Source organism: Sminthopsis crassicaudata, chromosome 2 (genome assembly GCF_048593235.1).
Source record: "Sminthopsis crassicaudata isolate SCR6 chromosome 2, ASM4859323v1, whole genome shotgun sequence".
In the NCBI taxonomy this organism is placed as follows: Eukaryota; Metazoa; Chordata; class Mammalia; order Dasyuromorphia; family Dasyuridae; genus Sminthopsis; species Sminthopsis crassicaudata.
This window is the reverse complement of record NC_133618.1, coordinates 583,391,335-583,407,550: the sequence shown is the minus strand read 5'-3', so window position 1 is coordinate 583,407,550 and position 16,216 is coordinate 583,391,335. Positions and strand designations below refer to the sequence as shown.

The following is a 16,216-nucleotide window of genomic DNA, read 5'->3' as shown; positions in this document are numbered from 1 at the left end:
CCAGGACAGGAAATATCCTTTTCCTATTCCATTCAGCCATGTTCCCTTCCTTGTTGTGTTAACACAATGAATATTTGTCAGGCTTTCTTTAATATATTATAGTCCTTGAGCCTCTTTGAATTTCACAGGTACATGTGAGTTCTCTTGCTTTACTCACCAATTTTTTCTAATGTAGGAATTTATTTTCCTTTTCCTAAAACCACCTATTTGGAAATTTAATGGCTATCTCCTATTTTTGATTATATCAGTATGAATACCTGGTCATTTTCATTTCCTTCCAGGAGACATCAATAGGACAAATAACATAGTGGTGAGTAAACCATAGACCACAGTAATCCATAATTTATAAAAATTTTGAATAATGTATAAAATCAATATGAAGCAACAGTACAAAATTACAGTTAAAAATATGGTCTTTAGATACAACGAGAGACATGGCTCTCAGAATATGAAGTACTAGTCCTACTAGTCCAGATGCATACATCTGGAGAAGTATTTTAATTAATGGTGACCACATTTCAGGAGCATTGATGAAAAGTTGAAGATTATCCCAACACAAAGATGTCCAAGATTAAAAGTCATGAAGACTAATAGCCTATTGAATCAATTGAATGAAGTGGGGTAGTAAGCCTGGAGAAGTAATCATTATGATCTTCAGGTATTTGATACTTTTTTTTTTGTGCAAGTAGATTTGGACTTGTTTTCCATGGACCCAGAGGGGTGAACTAGCTAAAAAGAATAGAAGTTGCATAGTGATAATTTTAATTTCAATGTAAGGGAAAATTTTCTAATAATTAGAGCTATCCAAAAAAGGAATGACCTGCCTCCAAATGTACTATTTTTGCCCCACAATAATCAGTCCATCAGTAAACACTTATTAATGACTTACCATGTGTCAGTTACTGTGCTTAGCATTGGATCATTAGACATCTTCAAGTGAAGGTTAAATAACTCTTTCTTGAATGACTCTTTATTTAGTTATGAGTTGAATTTGATGGCTTCTGAGTCTACTTTCCAAATCTTGGACTTTATGTGATTCTAAGAGAGCAGAGAATATATTATTGAGTTCAGCTCAATATAAGGGGAAAAAAACTTTCTAACAATTAGACTGACACAAAATGAAAAAAAACTAATTTGAAAGATAATGAGCTAATTTCTTATGCTGTTTCTACAAATGATGGCTATATATATATATATATATATATATATATGTGTGTGTGTGTGTGTGTGTGTGTGTGTGTGTGTGTGTGTGTATGTATATATACATATATAGACATAACAATGTTGTACCTCAGGTAAGGATTGAGATACATGACTTCTAAGGTCTCTTCTAATTGTTCCATTATCAGCTGTGCATTAAAGAGTAGTATTAAGAAAAAAAATTAAAGAATATATGTAAATATTTTTTAAAATGTATATACCTAATCATTTCAATGGGATTATAAACTGAATATCAGAAGCAATAATTTTTACTTCTTCAGCAGTCTACTGGGTAATTGAATCCAATATTGATTCAATTAATAATAAGCAAATATGATTCCTTAGGGTTATATTTTAACTGATCTAAAGAACATATCATAGTGCTCCTTGCCTTTGTTCAGAACATGCATAAAATATCTCTTTAGTCCTCAACTCACCTCTCTTACTTAATCAATATATTTCTTAATCACAAAGCATTTACTAAGTGCTCTAATTATGAGAGCTACTGCAGGGTTCAGAGACAGAAGTGAAATGGATTTTGTCTATAAAGAACTTATATTCCATTATAAAAGACAAAATGTGCATACTTAAATTTATAAAAAATACAAGGTAAATATATTGATATTTTACCAATTTTCAATGCTAACACAAAGTTTGGCCTCAACAATTGTCATTTGGACCACAAAGCCTCCTTTCCTACTTTATTACTATCCAAATCAAAAATTATTTCTCCCTTACTTGAACTCCTAGAGAAGTATGTACTTCTTTTGTGTAATTTATGCTTTCTACTCTTAACATTATCTTGGTATATACATATCATATTCCTTTTCAAACAAGCTAAAATTTTATTCTAAAGACAGTGATGTGGATGATAAAAGAACTCAAAACCATGCTATAGAAGAATTAGATGAAAGGACTTGGGATATTAAACCCAGAAACGGAATTCTATCTTTAAGCATTTCTATCATGTGGAAAATGGATTAGATTTTTTTTTTGTTGGACCCAGAAGACCAAAAACTAGAACTACGGAGTGAAAATTACAGGAAAACAGATTTTTATCTCAATTTAAAGTGGTGAGAGGAAGCTTTTGTTGGAGATACAGAGAGAGACAGAGACAAAAAGAGAGAGACAGAGAAACAGAAACAGAGACAGGTAGACAAAGATATGTATGCATATTTTTATTAATGTGTGTCTCTGAGAGTTAGCACCAAGCTTTCCACATAGTTATTACCTTTGTTGAATAAATAAATGAATGAATGGCTAGAAGGTGATGAACAAATAATTAATTTTTAATTGACTTAATAAAATATGACCTCTTTGGTTGTGCATTTGAAAGTATTCCCATGTGCTCTTTCTCTCACAGTGACTACGGTTATGAGCGACACAGCAATGGTCAGTGCCTGCCAGCATTTTGGTTCAATCCTTCCTCCCTCTCCAAGGATTGCAGCCTGGGACAGAGTTACCTCAACAGTACAGGGTGAGTGGGCTAATGGAATGCCCTTGAGAAGCTGACTTTTGCTGTGTTCAGCCAGTGCCTGGAAGCTCAGCTTCTGATCAAAGGGTGTTTGAAGACTTTTTTCAGTGTAACATAATTTTCTGACTTTGTCCCTTTTAATAATGCAGTGATGCTTTGCATTTATAGTGCAACTTTCATCTGACAATTGTCAGATCCCAGTTGCATATAAAGAAGTATGATGTGATCTTTGGATAATCATAGTAATAAATAATACTTTGCTGATACCATCACTTAATCTTTTACCTCGTTTTATCCTTTCCTCAGTCCTATGAAGTAGGTAGAAGAGGGGAGTTGTCCCTTTCTTCCCTGTCCTCAAAGTTATAAGAGAAAGGCCTGGTGATTTTTTCAAGGTCACATAGCTAATTACAGAAACATGCCTCCTTGAGTCAGCCTGGAGGTCCCTATGGCACAGGCTGAGACTTTCTGAATTAAGAAAAAAAAAAGAATGCCATTAGTCAGCAAGGCTTTTGTCACAGAGGAAACAGGAAGTCTCGAGCCTATCATAGAAAGCCAGAGTTCAATTACCTGAGTTATGAGCAAAAAGGTCTCAAGTGGGAGTAAAAATATGAAGCAGTTTGAGATAATCACAGTTTTCAATGGACATGCAAATACCATGATCTGGGTCATGCAAAAATAAAGATAAATGGTGAGAGAAGTTAGATTTGAATTTTAAAATGTGCATGATCCTATGTACAGCCCTGCATGTTATGCACATGTTCGCCTATCTGTTTGAGCTTCAAAGTTTAGGGTTAATTCAGCCTTTAGAGAAAATAATGCACGGGGAGAAAAAGACTGGTTCTGAAAACAGGGGACTTCTTTTCACTATTGGTCTTCAAGCCTATTCTGAAAAAAACAAGACTTACTGATTCATTGCTATGGACAATAAGGTGGGGGGGGGCAATTATAGGCTGAACAAGATGGATTCTGAGTTTCTTTCTGAATCTGAGATGTGATGTTCATTGAAAAACCTGTGATTTGAGTTTCTAAACTGTTCCTTCCCACATAAAACTACTCAGGTGTGGCCAACATCAAGGAAGCTACTTTAGAAGAAAGCCAGATTAAATCAGATGTACATTACCCTAAGGAAAAATTAGAAGGCAGTTAATTTCTTTATAAAGCAATTCTTTATTTTGTACAAGGTCTCAGTCAACATGTTCTTTAAGTAGAAAATTCTCTCCAAATACTTAAATAAATTTACCAAAAATGTTTACTTTAAAAAAAATTATAGATTTAATTAATATCATGTTTATAGCAATTTATAGCAATTTAACATATGACTTTTGGTAATATTCTAATGCTCAAAACATGGTTCATGCATAAGCTAGTATATTAAGTGGCCCTGAATTTATACCTAAATTACAAGATATTAAGAGGGCTTCTCATCAGATTCTACAATTCTTTCCCTTATATTCATTATTTTAGGATATCCCATAGCAAGACCTGACCTAGAAGGAATTAGACCAATTGTTTACGGGAAGCTATTAATTTTATGCTCCTTTTCCAAGTTTTTCACTCATAGAATTGGCATTGTAAAGTACTGGCAAAGGAGGATTTATGATTAAGCTTAGCCCTTGATAAAACACCTGCCATCAACCCCAGAGTCATCATTTTAACACATAAGGGCTGTCAGACTGGAGCAAGAGTTAGAATGCCCTATTGATCAGTGATTGATTGCTTCCTGGCCAAGTACTAAGCACTTCAAATCAAGTGTTCATTAGTTAGGACAGAGACCTAAAATTATTTATTTTCAAAAAGGGCCTTACTGCTTCATTTCTATCTGCTAATACCTGTAAGCAACTCAAGATATATTTTTTTAAAGAGTACAGAAGAGAAAGATTCTGCCTTTTTCAAATATCAATATATTCCTGGGTTCTAGGTCCTAGTTATGCAGGGGATCCATGCTATGCCAATGATGTTACAAACTTGCTTTCAGTGCTTAGCATTAGTCCTGAGCTCTGGTACCAGTAACATTGTACTATCGAATTTAAAATATATTATTACCTCAGGCTTCCCATTGAAGGGAGGCAGGTAACTTTCTTCTCCATCAGAATAGAAGTGCCTGTGACCTAAATTCATACTGACAGTGAATAAAATGGGATCATTGTTAGTTTGGTCATTGTGACATTTGTATATACTAAGATGTATAGGAATGTATCTTTACTCTGCTCTTTTTCTCCATTATCATAGTATCATAGCTTTAGAACTGGAAGGAATTTTTGAGTCTATCTATCCCTAACTCTTTATTTCAATAATAAGAATACTGTGGTCCAGAAAGGTTAAGTGTCTTGTACAAGCTTATACAGCTAATAAGCCCTAGAACAAGGATTAGACTCCAGTTCATCTCTCTTCAAATCTAGCAAGCTCTTTTCTGCATGTTGAATTTTCTAAATGTCTGGACTATGCCAGTCAGTATCTATCTACATATATATTTATACATGCACACATACATATATTTGTGTGTATACATGTATATATACACATACACAATACACATTTACACATAATTTTGTCCAATAAAGTATTCTTTCCTATTGCTTTTGAACCAGAAAAAAAAATTGCACATAATAGAAAAGCTAAAATTAAGAAATCCATTAAGGTACAATTTAAACATTGAATAATGTAAAGTTTCTTTATTTCAAACAACCCAACAGAGTCTTCTCTAGGAGACAGCTCTTTTCCTTATATTAGCTTTGTGCTCATCCTAGGAGCCATCTTTAAATGTGTTCTATTCAGAGCAGCTATCGATAGATATGCAGCTATAGATAGACATTCCTACATATATAATACCATATATATACATTCATACATACATATATATTAAGAACTTATGTATGTATACATGTATATATGTATAAACTTTTGGGAGAAGTATTTCCATAGAGGTAACATGCATCTCTCCACAGAAAATGCTAAGCAACCAATTAAAAGTTTATATAGCAAACTACTCTTCAGGGTTCTTGTTTAATAAAACAGTGGAAATATTTATTGAGGGATCCTGAGAAATGAATACAAATTGTGGAAACTCAGCAGATCATCATCATTAATAGATCTAGAGGGAAATAGTACAAAATTAACTTCAGTGTATCAGTGGAGCTCCATAAATTGATGACAATAGAAAGCTATCCATATTTTCTCATCCTAAGTAATTCATCAAAAGTATTGAGTAAATTCTCCATTAAAGGTCCACTAATTATATTAAGGATTTTGCTATAGATTTCTTGGCATTTGATAGTCACCAGTGGCAAGCATGGATAATTTCTTATACTTCTTTCCCTTTTCTATTCATGACAATTATAATAATATCCTTTATAACACATGATATACAAACCTCTTCATATATTAAGCTTACTCACTATGCATATTTTCATTGCCTTTTGGTTGATTCACAAATTTGATTTCTTAGAATTGTGGTAATTCATGATCTTAAAAATACAACATCATCAAAAGAATGAAAAAGAAATGGATAAGATCTGTGATTTTTTTCAGTTCAGAAATTACTTATAAATGTATGTTAATAGATTTTCTGAAGTATAACTTTACTCTAAAAAGTTTCCTAGAGTTCTCATAGTTTAAGCGACATCTGGAGAACAGCAAATTTAAACGACATATTGTTATTGTTATTTTTATTTTTTTTTATTTTTCTGGTTTAAACATTGATATTGCTTTGATGGAGATGCCACAATTTTCCAAAATCAATCTCATTTTTTTCTTTCTCTTATAAGATTCTGAGATTGTTCCATTTCATATTCTTAGAGATAGCATGTTCTCTAAGTCTTAGTGCAGTTTTAATTCTTTAGAGACTTCAGAAATATAAATAAAATGAAATTGAAAAGTAAAAAACTGAAAGTTGAATTATTTGAATTTTTATTTTTGTGAATTTTGAATAATTAGTGTAAAATTTAACAAGACATGGAACCATGTTATTATGCATTGCATGTGTGGCAGTTTTTTGAGACATGTCTCATCTTGCTTGGTCATATTGATCATCTGATCTATCTTCATTACAATTTTTAGAGGAGGTATCACATAAAATGTATATACATAAAAACCTACTGTTCGGATAATTTGAAGTTAGGGATACAAATGAAGTTATGGAGCAGCAGATGATTTACAAAGTTTGAAAATGTACTAGAGAACAAGATGATTATGTTCAATTTTAATAATAAAAATCACTTTTCAAAAATATACAAAGTAATCTTTGAAAATATTGGAATTCTTTTTGTAAGTTTGTAATGTATGTGTATGTATACATATATATATATATATTTTTTTCTGAAGCTATTAAAAATTAAAACTGCACTGTATATGGGACACTGTATATGTTCTAATAAGCTATATTAATATTCATCCAATTAGGTTTCATAGTTTGGACAATATGAATTTTTTTATCTATTTGGATTTTCCTGTATAGATGATAATAATAATATTGTTGAGGATGAGGATAAGCTGAGGTTGTTGACAAATCTGACAAAACTGACAAAGCTGACATTCAAAATGTGTATCCTTTTTGAGAGTAACAAATGTAATATAAGGTACTATAGTACCTCAATATACACCCATTTTACATAGGAGGAAACTGAGGTGGGGAAGGTTGAGTGGTTTGTATAAGATCACACACCTCCAAAAAGTTATGTCTAAAATTTGAATGTCAGTCTTCCTAAATCCAAGTCTAGCATTTTCTTCATTATGCCACAGTACCTAATAGTGTGGCTAAAGTATTTCAAATGAATGCAGATCAGATTCACTAGATTTGATAATGTTTGGGGATTTGATGCATTTCTGAAAATGTTATCCACAATTGGGAATATCTTTAGGATGTTCCAGCTCTCACAGTACCACTTCTCTTTAGACAGTACATAAGATATTTTCCATAAAGTGACAAACACCTTTGGTAATTTTATGACTTTTTTTATTAAACCTTTCTTGATATTAATATTATTATGTAATCATCTATTTATATACAAATATATATATATAATATAAAATAAAATACTACCTCAACATTATATATGTATGTAATATTATTATATAAAATTACATATTAAAAACTAAAGAATTATCAAGGAAAACTACAATAGAAATTCTCAAAGAATCTTTTATGATTCTACCTTATGTATAGGAGGTACTTGGAGGAGAGTCTTTCAGATCTCATTTTTGTTTTACTAAGTCAAGTGCTTTTTAAATAAGCAGCAAACAATAAACATAGTAGAATTTTGTATTCTTTGCATCTTTCAGTTCATCATATGACTATAAAGATATGGTCTTCTATAAAATATCATTTACAAAAGCCTGTCAGTTCCAAGGATATCTTTGATGCATGTGTAAATTATTTTCATAAAGATTTTGTGGCAATGGAAAAATAGTCATATAAATCAGTATTTATTGATATCCTCTAGATCTCCTTGTTTGTGTAGTAATAATAGCTGTGGATTTTTTTTTCTAGATGTTTGACATCTTCGCAACTTTCAGATATCATAAGAATTGATCCTTTAGAGTGTCACTACCACCTTATTCTTTCTCAGTTTATATATGCTTGTACCCAACAATTCTTTTCATTTATTTTTAAAATCTTTTCTGCTTTTTTTTTTTGATTCAGCACTTTTTAACTATGATACTTAAGTCTACATTTAATTGTTCCACTGCTGGTATCAATGAAGAAAAATGATTTTATAAAAATTTTGACATCTTTTATATCTTTTGTTCTTCCATATTTGTGGGGAAAAAAATCTGACAAACAAGTCTTGCACCAAACTTTATAAAACCTCTTTTTCTCCTTATGACTACTCACTTATTTGTGGCAATATTGTTCATAGATTTTCTCCATATTTCTCTCTGCACCTTTTCACATGAGTTTATATTTTGAACTAGTATTAGTTCCATCTGCCATATCTTTACTTAGCAAGAAAGTAAAGCTCATCTTAATAAAGATGGTTTGTTTACTTATTTGGGCTCCTCAGTGTGGTGGCTATTTTAACATGTGGTGAATCTTTCTGGGAAATAATGAGAATCCATGTCAAATTTGACTTCTTTTTCTTTCCTAATTTTCTATTTTAATAGCTTGTTTCAAAAGATCAAGTTGGAAATGTCATGATCTCTATAAAAACAGCAGGGGACTGTACAGGACACACATTTTTTCCCATTTGATAGATTGCTATAGCCAATAAACTTAATACCTAGTGGATACCATATTGGTAATGGGTCTTTCTGGATTTATTTAGACTATCTCTTCAAAATAAAATACAGTTCATTTCTGAGAATGTACTCAGAGTCTTTCATCTAAATAAATCATTAATAAAAATAATATATCTTTAGAATAGCCTTTGAAAACTCATGGGTTCCTTTATACCATAATGGCAAATCAGAGTAAGGTTTTTGTGTGTGAACTATAAGGTATTATGAACTAGTGTTTCCCTCATCTCCCATAGCTCTGCTTGATAAGGAGAATCATTTGGAACCTTCTGAGAAATCATAAAAGTCCATGGTTGTGGGAGTTCACAGAGTATTTCTTTTCTTATCAAACCCTGTTCACATAATATGCTGAACAAATGATTTTTGATTTATAGGATGTTAACTCAGAGAAGTTAAATTTCCCTTGCATATTTATCTTCTGATCTTTCTTACTTTGTCACCTTTACCTGGAGTCTATTGATAGTCACAATGAAAAGTGTTTTTGCTCACATTCCTCAGTTATCTTAATCTGAACCACAATATGTTTTGATCCCATGAGTTCTTATTCCTTTAGTTAGTAATATAATAGGATGCATATTGACAATAGAAATAATGAATTTATTTCAGCCATGAAGTACATTCTTTGTGACACACAATACTAAATTCTAGGGATAAAAAGAATGTCAAAACCATAAAAACTAGTTTCTTTTTTCAAGGACTTATATATATAAATTATAGTTTTTTTTTATTTTCAGAATATATACATAGGTAATTTTTTACATTCATCCCTACAGTTCTAATTTTTCCTTCCCTTCCTTCCCCTCCTCCAGTCAGCAAGTGATCCAATATATGTTAAACATGTGCAATTCAAGGACTTATATTCTTTTTTTTTTTAGAATTTTTTATTTTTACAGTATATATGCATGAGTAATTTTTTTAATAATATTATCCCTTGTATTCATTTTTCCAAATTACTCCCCTCCCTCCACTCCCTCCCCCCGATGACAGGCAATCCCATACATTTTACATGTGTTACAATAAAACCTAGATACAATATATGTGTGTAAATATTATTTTCTTGTTGCACATTAAGTATTAGATTCCGAAGGTATAAGTAACCTGGGTAGATAGACAGTAGTGCTAACAATTTACATTCAGTTCCCAGTGTTCCATCTCTGGGTGTAGTTATTTCTGTCCATCATTGATCAACTGGGAGTGAGTTGGATCTTCTTTATGATGAAGATTTTCACTTCCATCAGAATACATCCTCGTACAGTATCATTGTTGAAGTGTATAATGATCTTCTGATTCTATTCATTTCACTCAGCATCAGTTGATTTAAGTCTCTCCAGGCCTCTCTGTATTCCTCCTGCTGGCCATTTCTTACAGAGCAATAATATTCCATAACCTTCATATACCATAATTTACCCAACCATTCTCCAATTGATGGACATCCATTCATCTTCCAGTTTCTAGCCACTACAAAAAGGGCTGCCACAAACATTTTGGCACATACAGGTCCCTTTCTGCTCTTTAGTATTTTTTGGGATATAAGCCCAATAGCAGCAATGCTGGGTCAAAGGGTATGCACAGTTTGATAACTTTTTGGGCATAGTTCCAAATTGCTCTCCAGAATGGCTGGATTCTTTCACAACTCCACCAACAATGTATCAGTGTCCCAGTTTTCCCACATCCCCTCCAACATTCATCATTATTTGTTCCTGTCATCTTAGCCAATCTGACAGGTGTATGTATAGTGGTATCTCAGAGTTGTCTTAATTTGCATTTCTCTGATCAGTAGTGATTTGGAACACTTTTTCATATGAGTGGATATAGTTTCAATTTCATCATTTGAGAATTGTCTGTTCATATCCTTTGACCATTTATCAATTGGAGAATGGTTTGATTTCTTATAAATTAGGGTCAGTTCTCTATATATTTTGGAAATGAGACCTTTGTCAGAACCTTTAACTTTAAAAATATTTTCCCAATTTGTTACTTCCCTTAAGGACCTATAAAGGTACATACAAGATACAGAAGGAGCAAAACGAAGGTATCTTTAAAGTGACTGGAGAAAACAAGGCCTCCTGTAGAAGGTAGAAGTTGAAATGAATCTTGCAGGAATCTAAGGATGCTAGAGGTAGAGGTGAAAAGAAAGATTGCCTGCACATGTTTTGTAAATAAAAAGCTATAATAAAAATAAAAATAAACAAATAGGTATTGCTTCAAAAAAAGAAAAGGAAAGAAAGATTACAGGCATGGGGATATATTAGAAGCCTAGTGAAAGGAAATTATTGTTTCCCAAGGTTTAATAGCTGAGAAGCTGTTTTTATGAGTGCTAACATGCAACTTTTCTGAGAAGTAACCCTAGGAACTTTTCATGACAGATGATTTTCAAACTTTATAACTATTCTTATATCTCTTCTACTAACAGATACTGGAGGAATATTAGGACTGGAGAAACTCATAGAGAATATACTGAATATATAAATGTATGATTTATAATGCCTTTTGGATGTCATCTATTTATGTAAATCTATAAATATATTCTAAAGATTTACATAAGATGACTGAGTGATATGTCCATAATGATTAATTAAGTAAGCTGATATGAAGATATTTGGGGGAAATGGCTACATTTTAAGATTTGTATCAAGGAAGAAACTTGGATGTCAAAATTAGAAACAAAATCCTGGAATGCAGAGTCTGAAAACTGACTCAGTGTTGGGTTTCTGGCATTTTTATAATCTATTAAATGATCTAACAGGCTAGACAGTACCTATTCTATTAGACAGTCTATTTTAGAACTTAACAGGTACAGAAATAATTTTATGCTTATTTAAAAGATGGGAGATAGTGCTAAGACCTGAGATTTTATTGCAACAGAGAAATCACTGACAAGGAAACTATCTACCAAGGCAAGTTAACACCTACTTTACAATTTATAGTATTTAAGAATTACTTGGTGGGATAGCTAGATGGTGCAATGGATAGACTACAGACCTAATGTCAGGAAAACCTGATTTCAAACCTGGCTTCAGACACTTAACACTTCTTAGTTGTGTGACCCTGGGTAAATCAATTAACTCTAATTACCTCACCAAAAAAAAAAAAAAAAAAAGAATTAAAACAGGAATGATTTAGTGCATAGCAGGGTTAAGGGACTTGCTCAGAGTGACAAAACTAATATATGTCAATCACAAGACTTCCACCTAGGTTGTCCTGATTCTGAAGCCAGTCTTCTGTCTGTTAGCCTTTTATCCTTATTGATGGTAGCATGGCAGAGATAACCAGCTGTACAAAAACAGGGAGAGTACTGGATCTGGAGTTAGAAAACCTGTATTAAATTGTAGGCCTACTGTAGTACCTATGTGAACTTGGGGAATTATTTAACCTTCTCAGCTTTCAGTTTCTTCATCTGGGAAATGTATCTGATGGTTGCTTATTGTCCCTTCCATTCTAAATATTAATTCTTCTACCATTTTTTAGTCTTACCTGGAGGCAATTTTTACATCCATTTCTAAATTCAGAAGAAGCACCATGGGCAAGTCACAGTTCTCTAAGCCTTAGTTCCTAATTTAAAAAAAAAAAAGATAGAATGTTGGTATTATTTGTTTCTTGTCAAAAAACAAAACAAAACAATAAAAAAAATTCCTAAACTGAAGATAGTTTGTGTGGTTTAATATGTCTCTTTAAATTGTAAAACAGAACCAGATAAAACTCTATCACATGTTCTATGTTCCACAATATAGAACAGCAATATACCAGCAATTCAATGTTCCACAATATAGCAGCCCCATAAGCTGCTCTCTTTACAGAGCTGCTACAGCTGGCCAATTATCATTAATGATCATTCTGTCCCCAGATTATCAGATATGTTGATCTCTATTCTGGTCATCTAAATGTGTCTATATCAAAGTGGCCCAGCTAATCAGCACTGCAAGTTTCCAAGGCACAGTCAGGATAATTAGCAATCACAAAAGCAGACTGTCCTTCCTATTTGTGACATCAAGACAGGGTAATCTCCTAAAGGCTAATCTGTTTTCAGGTAGCAATTTCCCTACTTTCCATCACAACCAGATATCTCAAGAGAAATTCCACAGAGGACAGTCAGTTTTACAGCATTTAATCAAAGAACTTACAAATAGACATGGAGAAAATAGCTAAAATGGGCTCCTTCCACTGTCTTTCTCTACTAAGAATCCATTTCCATCAGTTGAAATCCTACCCAACCTTCAAGTCTCAGCCCCAAAGCTATCTATACAATAAAGACTTTTATGATTTCTCCATCTCACCCAGAATAAAAATAAGATTGTTCTTTCTTTTCGATTCTCTTGGCATATTTTATTTCTTTTTTGTTTCTTCACTATCTATGTAAGGATTATTCATTTGTGTGTGTGTGTGTGTGTGTGTGTGTGTGTGTGTGTGTGTGTATGTGTGTGTGTGTGTGTGTGATAGACTTCTTTGGTGGTCTTGGGAAACCCATGGATCATTTCTCAGAATGTTTTAATTACATAAAATAGAATACATATGATTACAAAAGAAACCCATTGAATTAAAAGAGCTATTAATTTTTTTTTATTTTGCATACCTCAAGCTAAGAATCTCTCTTATCTACTGTGTATTATAACTTTTTGTGGTCATATTTTTCTTTTGAGTGCACTGTACTTTTTTGGAGGGCAGGAACCACACTATACTCATTTTTTTTAGCTTTCAAAATACTTATCACAGTGCCTTCTTTGTGATAAATATTTAGTAAAATTTTGACATTGAAATAGGTAATATATAGTGTTTAAATATTTTTAAGGATATGTATTTAACATGATAGTATATTTTAAGACAAATTCAATCTAACAGTGTAGGTCTTTTAGGGTGCTTAGATTCATAAATGACATACTGAACATCTCCATTTTTCTCCAGAGAAACTGAAGGAGGACCAAACTTTAAAGTTAGGTATATAGATTGTAGATGTCACACCAGACTTATTTTTAATCTTGAAAAAGTCTCAAAAGAAAAGAAGCAAAACTAGAGGAAGGCAGGTTGCAAAATGGAGTCAGAGGAATGATAAAAATGAAGGAAACGTCAGAGGAATATTATCTTGAGAGAAATGTAGATAACAGCAAATAATCAGATATATTGAAGTAATAGAAACTCTTTACTGATGAGCCTTGCCTACCATAATATCTAAGACACATTTACAGAATGTTTCCTTTTCTGTGATAGTACAGAGGCTCTCTTTAACGTTACAAAGCATTTTCCACTCTCTCCCCCCTTTTCCCAGAACATTGAAGAATGCATTACCAACTAAATTCATCCTAGTAATAATCAGTGCTTAAGTCTAACGTGATCATAAGTTCCCTTGTTATTACTGAGGTAGCAGCTCCATTTAATGACATATTAAATGCATTATTCATTTATGTAACTCTCAAACAGGAGGTAGCTGGTGAGACAAAAATAGAATCATTCTATAACACAGAAAACAGGTATATGCTGACTAGTGTAAATGAACTCTATTTTTGAACAATTTTCTTCTAAATTTCAGGGCCAGATCTGCTCAGGCTACTGCAGTGTTCTTTTCAGTCAGGAAATAGTTATTTCAGAATGGTTTTTAATTGGTCTTTTTATTTCTTTTTTCCTCTTAAAATTGATATTCCTTCCACTATAAGGCACACAAAGAGGTGGAGGTAAGAATTGTATTTTGCTTTGCTTTTAAGCAGAGCTTCTGTTGTTTCATATAAAATATCATAATTATGAATTGGTCAAGATGGTGCCAGATTCAAGAAAGACAATCAGTAAGTATTTGCCAATCACATACTGTATGTAGAAAGCAATTCTAGACACAAAGTGATAGATTATATTTAGATAGGTCATAATTCTTGCTTCAAAAGAGCTTGTGCACACGACATAAGAGTCAATGAGTATAATAATCTACTGTTTGATAACCCCCCAAACTCCAGGTTTTGTGATTTAAAACTCACTATTTGATAAAAATTGCTGGGTAAATTGAAAAATGGTATTGCAGAAAGTAGGCATTGACCAACATCTAACACTCTTTGCCAAGATAAGGTCAAAAAAAGTTCATGATTTAGACATAAAAGGTAATATTATAAGTAAATTAGGAGAACAAGGGATAGTCTATCTTTCAGATCTTTAGAGAAAAGAGAAATCTGTGGCCAAAGAAAAACTGGAGAACATTATGAAATGCGCAATGGATAATTTTTATTACATTAAATTAAAAAAAGGTTTTGCACAAACAAAACCAATGAGGTAAGCAGAAAGGTGGGGGAGGGCAAGGAGGGTTATAGACAGTGTTTTTGATAAATGTCTCATTTCTATAATATATTGAGAACTGGCTCAAATTTATAAGAATACAAATCATTTCCCAATTGATAAATGGTCAAAGGATATGATCAGATGATTTTCAGACAAAGAAATTAAAGTCATTTTTAGTATATGAAAAAAATGCTCTTAATCACTATTGATTAGAGAAATACAAATTAAGACAACTCTAAGATACTACTTCATATCTCTCAGATTGGCTAAGATGACAGGAAAAGATAATAATATATTTTGGAGGAGATGTGGGAAAACTGGGTCACTAATGCATTGTAGGTGGAGTTGTGAAATGATCCAACCATTCTGGAGAGCAATTTAGAACTATACCCAAAGGGCTATCAAACTGTCTCTTTGATCCAATAGTATCTCTACTGGGTCTGCATTCCAAAGAAATCATAAAAGAGGCAAAAGGAGCCATGTGTGCAAAAATATTAGTGGCAGCCCTTTTTGTAAGAGTAACAAACTGAAAATTGAGTGGATGTCCCTCAGTTAGGGAAGGATGAATAAGTAATGGAATATGAATGTAATGGAATATAATAGTTCTATAAGGATGATGAGCAGGCTGATTTCAGAAAAGCCCGTAAAGACTTACATGAACTTATGCTAGGTGAAGTGAACAGAAAGAACCAAGAGAATCTTATACATAATAACAATAATATTATACATAATAACAACTGTGAGGGATGTGTTTCTTTTCAACAGTGAGGTGATTCAAGGAAATTCCAATAGATTTGTGATAGAGTGACATCCACCTTCAGAGAGAAAGAACTATGGAGACTGAATATGGATCAAAGCATAGTATTTTTACCTTTTGTCATTGTTTGTTTGTTTTCCCTTTCTAGTTCCCTTTCTTTTTTTTTCTCTTTTATTGTCACAACATAATGAATATGGAAATATGTTAGAAGAATTAGACATGTTTAACCAGTATTGGATTACTTGCTGTCTTGGGGAGGGGGGAGAGAGGAAGAGAGGGAGAAATATTTGGAACACAAGATT

At 32.5% G+C, this 16,216-nt stretch overlaps 1 protein-coding gene across 1 annotated transcript in view; it reads left to right on the top strand.

Annotated features, from left to right (window-relative positions):
- Positions 1-16,216, top strand: part of SORCS1 (sortilin related VPS10 domain containing receptor 1) — a 726,370-nt gene that overhangs the window by 613,552 nt on the left and 96,602 nt on the right. The window contains 1 exon segment of the mRNA XM_074295531.1: positions 2,564-2,677. Within this exon segment, the coding sequence (XP_074151632.1) occupies positions 2,564-2,677 (114 nt within the window).